The 6182-nt window shown below is 40.5% G+C and overlaps 1 protein-coding gene across 1 annotated transcript; it reads left to right on the top strand.

Moving 5' to 3' along the window:
• Positions 1-3768: 3768 nt before the first annotated feature.
• LOC104638499 (olfactory receptor 4N5-like) lies at positions 3769-4693 on the top strand. The gene is given in 2 exon segments (XM_010306303.1): positions 3769-4130; positions 4132-4693. Coding segments are annotated over 2 exon segments (924 nt in total).
• Positions 4694-6182: the final 1489 nt, after the last annotated feature.

Below are 6182 nucleotides of genomic sequence, written 5' to 3'. Positions count from 1 at the left end.
TCATCAGGTGGTGAGTGAAGCAGCTAAGGTCAGAGACAGTCTGGTTGCAGTCTCTGGTGCGTGTGCTGACAATCGGGCTATGAGTGGGTCTGGCATGCAAAAGAGCCAAACCTCTGGTGCATGCACAGTGGTACTAAATACATGGGTGTGTGGGAGAGGATTCATGGCCAGAAGAGCAAGATTTCAGGTCAGAATGATGGGCTATCAACAGAGCTCTTGAAAGGGAGATGTATATTTAAGTTGTTACCTGTTGTTTGTAGGATTTTAAAGCTGGGGTTGCAATAAGTTTCAGAAATACAGAGTCTTGGTGTGAAGTGAAGCCAGGTACTTGGGAAGGACTTGGGAAGAGTGGGGATAAGAAATGTAGGGATTAGGGAAGTTGTCTTATATTCATACATGATTCAGAGAGGCCTGATAAAACCAGTGTCAGTAAGAATAACCTTGAGAGAGGAAGAAAACCACCCTAGGCAATACTCTATTGGGATGAGTAGTCCCTCTACTCATCTCAGTAGAGGGACTTGAGATATTGACTGCTCGCCTTGCCTGATGAAGGACACTTGGCTTTGAACTATGGACAAGAAGGATGATAAAACTTCAAGTAAACCCTTTTCAGGTACTAATTTCTACTGAGTTTATAAATAAAGATCTTAAACAGAAATTGGGTGTTAGTGTTACTGTGATTGGACTAGTAATGAGTGATTGTTATATTTTACTTAAACTTCCAAAACATTTATGAGACTAACAATGAAATTTCTTGGATCAGCATGTATTCTTTGATGCCCATGTCCAAATTGTGTAGGTAATAGTGGTTAAAAGCCCAGAATCTCACTTCACTTAGATCCACAGGTAGACATCAGTATTGCCCTAAAGAATGGTATGCCACCCTCTATAAGGATGTTAGCAGATCCAGCAAGGATCATCATCCTCCTAGCAGCAGATGAAATTTGTTTCTGTAGTAGTTACAAAATCATTTAGGTTCAGGAATTCCCTATTATTCAGAAATAACCAGGGGATAAACTCAGAGATTAGAGGTACAATTAATCTGTCCAAAGATAAAGATAGGATTAAAAGCCTGAGTTAGACACGTAGAGCAGAATTCAAGTAGTCAAACATAGCATCAAGTGCCATCAGAGTGGCATTAGAGTATCTCAGAGACCTCTGCCAGATTGGCTGGTGAGACACAGGACCCATCCTTTTAGACCAGACACTAGAGGTCAGGCAGGTTATTCTGGAGTAGGTAAAATGGACCTGGGTTCCATTCCTATATTTCCTAAGAGGAACTGTATCTTTCCTTCCACTCTGTCCCTCAGGTTGCTATGTTGACTTAGTCAGATGTAGCTATCTACACCAGCAGTGTTGTAAATTATGCAGTATGAACATCCCCATAATTAACTCTTGAAAAGATGGCTTCACTGTAGAAAAGACCAGAATGAGTCATCACACAGACTGTGATTCTTGGGTTTCCTGTAAGCTGTTTCTTCTTGAACGAAATCATTTAAAGGACTGAAAAAAGACAAATGAAGAAGTGCATTATGTAGCTTTCAAGTAAATTTGTTTCCAGTACTGAAGACAAAAATGCAGCAGGGAAAACAAGAAGAAGGAATAGAACTAAGTTGAGTAGCCAGTCTTTTTCACTGTAGAATGGAGACCGGGTAAACCATAATCCGCTGCTGAAGAGTGGAAAGGATCTGGACATAGGCACACTGATAACATCAGGGAACTGGGTGGGAAAAAGGGGAAATATTTACCACCTATCTAAAGTGGTGTGGCAAGAAACAGCAAAGAGAGAGTAACCTCAATCGGTTCTTTGCTGATTACGACTGAACAACCTAGAGAGCAGTAGAGACTGAGCTCTGTGGGAGGGTCATAGACGCAAAGCCATGGAAGTCAAGTGTGTCCACTGAAGTCTCTATACCCAAGTAGACGTGAGGGGAGTGTTGTTTCTGCATTCGCTGGATGAGTAGGATACGATACGATACAGGACAGCAGAGTGGAGTGGTAGGCTCCTGCAGGAATCTTTCTGTCATGAATGAGATGGGAAGAGACTGGAGCTGAACAAGCCACTTAGAGGGAATTTGAAGACAGGCAAAGAGAAGCTCAGGTCCGGATGGATAAGGATTCACAGTCAGCTGAGAAATTAAATATTGGGCAATTTATACACATATCCAGCACAATGAGCCCTTCAGCTTTCCATTAAAGAAAGGAAGAGATGGAGAAAACAAAGAATGTAATGATTTTTTTTCATTTCAAGGCATGCTATGAAATTTTGACTTTTGACAAAAACATCAAAAAGTGACATAATGATTTTTTTCTCTTACTTGTTTTTATTCCTTTCTTACTTTCCTTTCCTTTTTTTTTCCTTTATTCTGAATTTTACTACTTTTTACCACTTTCTCCCCCTCTCAGATGTTTTTATTTTTTTTAGTTTCCACTATCAAGAATGATTTTAGTTCTCACTAGTCTCAATAAGGGAACTCAACTAAAGCAGTTCTAAACCTAAGAAATGCTTACAGGTCTGAGCATTTTCTCTCATTAAAGCATTTTCATATTCTCTACCTCAACATTGTTGCAGCAATGTGCAGACACTATTATGCAGACAAATATACCATCTTTGTAGCAAAATGGAAGAAAAGTGTTAAAAAAGCTGGAGGCAAAAACTCATATAACTTTCTCCTGACCCAAAAGAAGAAAAAGAAGTGGGAGGAATGAAAGAACTTAGACAAATAGAAAGACTTTTAAAAGAAATATGACCAATTTTTATGGTTCTATTCAGGAGGGATGTGTCAAAATCCACAGTTCCATTCAAATATACGTAAATGAAATTATTTGCTACATTCTATGAAAAAATTTCAGTTTGTTTTCCAGACTGCTGTCATGCTGATTCATGGTGGATTATTTTCATAGAGGTATTTAGATAATTGAGTTTTCTTTATGTTTCCAATGTTCTGTTGACTTCATTGGAAAATTAGACATCACTGTGGGATTTCTCTGGAGAAAGGTGGAAGTCTGAATGTGATCTAGGCATCCTCAGCTCCCTTGAAAAATGATTGGGAAAAATGAAATATTTTGGAAAATACTTGAACTGATATATGCTAGAGAAAAATTAGGATGGAATTATTCATTTCCTGGGCTGGCTATATTGACAGCATTAAGTATAAATGGATTTTAAAGTGTTTAATGGCAAACAACTTCACAGCTGTCAGATTAATTCACCCGAGGGATTCATAAACCTTCTTTCAGATGTGTGATCTATACTTAGTTTCCTTTTATAATCAGTGGATGTGATTTAGGTTAATTGTGTAACTTTAGCATGTATTTCATCTAGGTTTGTTTAGCTGTCTACCCTAGAATGAAATCTGTCTTCCCTGGAAGGACCTACTTTTGTTAACTGGAGAGAGAGCAGACGTGACCAGCTCAGATAAAGGCATCTATACTGTAAACCACAAAAGTCAGCCTGTCCATGGAATAATGGACTAATACTTTGACCCTTTGTTCCCAGGGCACAAAGAAAACAAAGAACATATGATAAAATGTGGAGATTTCCAGTTTACATTTCCAGTAAAATGTCCAAGTTAGTGGGGATCTAAATTACTGGCTTTCAAGTATTTCACCATTAGGAGTTCCCTAAAACTAGAAATGTGAAAAGGGCATGCATTTTAGGCAATCTAAATAATGCCCTGGGTTGCTCAAACATTTCTGGAGATTTACACTGGTATTTGTTTTTTTCCCCTGACTACTGTCTGTTTTTCAGGGTTCTGCAGAGTGCAAATGGAGCATGAGAACTACACAGTAGTTACAGAGTTTGTTCTATTGGGATTGTCCCAAAACCATGAAGTCCAGATGATTCTCTTCTTCTTCTTCCTGCTTTTCTATATGATCATTCTGCCAGGCAATGTCCTTATCATTCTCACAATTCGGGGGGATTCCCAACTGGCATCACCCATGTATTTTTTCCTGGCTAATTTGGCATTCTTGGATATTTGCTACTGTTCTGTGACCCCACCCAAAATGTTGGCTGACTTTTTCTCACACCCTAAGACCACCTCCTACAGTGCCTGCATGGCCCAGCTTTTCTTCCTCCACTTCCTGGGAGCAGCCGAAGCTTTCCTGCTCATGGTCATGGCCTATGACCATTTGCAAACCTCTTCACTACACCAGGCTTGTGAACAGGGGGGTATGTTGTGTCCTGGTTGGAGCTACATGGGGTGGGGGCTTCATCCATGGCATCATTCTATTTGCCTTCAACATCCACCTCCCCTTATGTGGTCCAAACATCCTGGACAACTTCTTCTGTGATGTCCATCAGCTGGTCAAGTTGGCCTGTGCCAACACTTACATAGTGGAGCTTTTGATGTTCCTCAACAATGGAGTTGTTATCATTATGTTCTTTACACTTCTCCTAATCTCCTACACTGTCCTGTTGCTGAAGTTCTGGACACAGTCCTCCAAGGTAAAGAACAAAGTAGCCTCCACCTGCATTTCCCACATCATTGTGGTTTTTCTTATGTCTGGCCCAGCTATGTATATCTATGGTTTACCCTTCCAAGCTGTCCCAAAGGAAAAAGTTGTTGCTGTTTTCCATACGGTCATCTTCCCCTTGACTAATCCCGTGATCTATACGTTACGTAACAAGGAGATCAAAGGCTCAATGTGGAAGCTGGTCAGCAAATATATACTTTGGTGTGGAAAATAAAAAAAATATTTTGAAGTAAATAAGCAAAAGTTTTTTCGTTTTTGTTTCTTAATACAATTTTCTTAGGAATAGCTCTATAGTGTACATTATGTAGCAACATAATATATATTAAGCTAGCTTCAAATAATTTTCTTGTAATTATCAAAAAGCCTTAGAGTGACACTAAAACCTGCATGGAATAACTTAGAGGAGAACTATACTGTGTAAAGGAATTAACACAGTTGTGCTATGAAGTTTTACTGTTAAAATTCTGCATCTCTACAGAAATTAACTGTCAGGTGTGAAGCATTTATAGAATCATTACTGAACTTCTGGTCCAGCTGCAGATAGATCAAATCAGGTAGCAAGCACGTTAGTTCAAGATTTTGGCTTATACTTGAATCTTAGACTGTTGACACTGACTGCTGTTTGACTCTCATATGACTCTGCTCCTGAATGAGTCATATGAGAGTCATTGCTTCTCCACAAAGGGAGAATGTGCAAGTCACTGGATGATCTAGGTTGTAGTCAAGCTTTGCCTTTTCATACAGCATAGGTAGGCCACTGAAATCAGACATCAGAAGTCAACCATCAAGTAAAAATCAAAGGCAATGTGCACATAACCTTATGGTAGGCACTAGCGACAGTATTTTTCTACCCGGGTATAGACATCTACAGCATCAGAATTAGTCACCTAATGATTTCTGCATAATCAATGGATGTTTCTAGTGAGCGATTCAGCTCACCTATTTTTAACGTCTACTTTGGGAAGAAATAAACAATGCCTTAGGCATTTTTATCTTGCCTTTAGTACTTGCTCTGTAATCTACTTCTCAGTTTGATTCCAAGGTAGAGTCATAGACTATCTCAAGTTGGTAATAGACCCATAAGTCCAACTCCCTGCTCCTCGCAGGACTAACTAAAACTAAACCACACGCCTAAGAGCGTCGTCCAGACGCTCCTTGAACTCTGACAGGCTTGGTGCTGTCACCACTTCCCTGGGGAGCCTGTTCCAGTGAGTGACTATCCTCTCAGTGAAGAACCTTTTCCTAATGTCAAATCTGAACTTCCTCTGATGCAGCTTCATTTAATTTCCTCGTGTCCTATCACTGGTCATCAGAAAGAGGAGATCAGCACCTCCCCCTCTGCTGCCTCCATTTAGGAAGTTGTGGACTGCAATGAGGTCACCCCTCAGCCTTCTAATCTCCAAGCTGAACAAACCAAGTCAGGCTTGCCCTTGAGGCCTTTCACCATCTTGGTCACCCTCCTCTGCACACACTCCAATAGTCTGATGTCCTTCTTATATTGAGATGCCCAAACTTGCACACAGTGCAGCATAGAGAGGGACAATCACCTCCCTCGACCGGCTTGCTATGCTATGCTTGATGCACCCCAGGACACAGCTGGCCCTTTTGGCTGCCAGGGCACACTGTTGACTCATATTCAACTTGCTATCAACACCACCCCCCCCACCCCCCAATATCTTTCTGCAGGACTGGTCTCCAATCTC

Source organism: Balearica regulorum, chromosome 24, assembly GCF_011004875.1.
Source record: "Balearica regulorum gibbericeps isolate bBalReg1 chromosome 24, bBalReg1.pri, whole genome shotgun sequence".
Classification (NCBI taxonomy): domain Eukaryota; kingdom Metazoa; phylum Chordata; class Aves; order Gruiformes; family Gruidae; genus Balearica; species Balearica regulorum.
The sequence above is the reverse complement of the archived record's forward strand: the minus strand, read 5'-3'. Positions and strand labels throughout refer to the sequence as shown.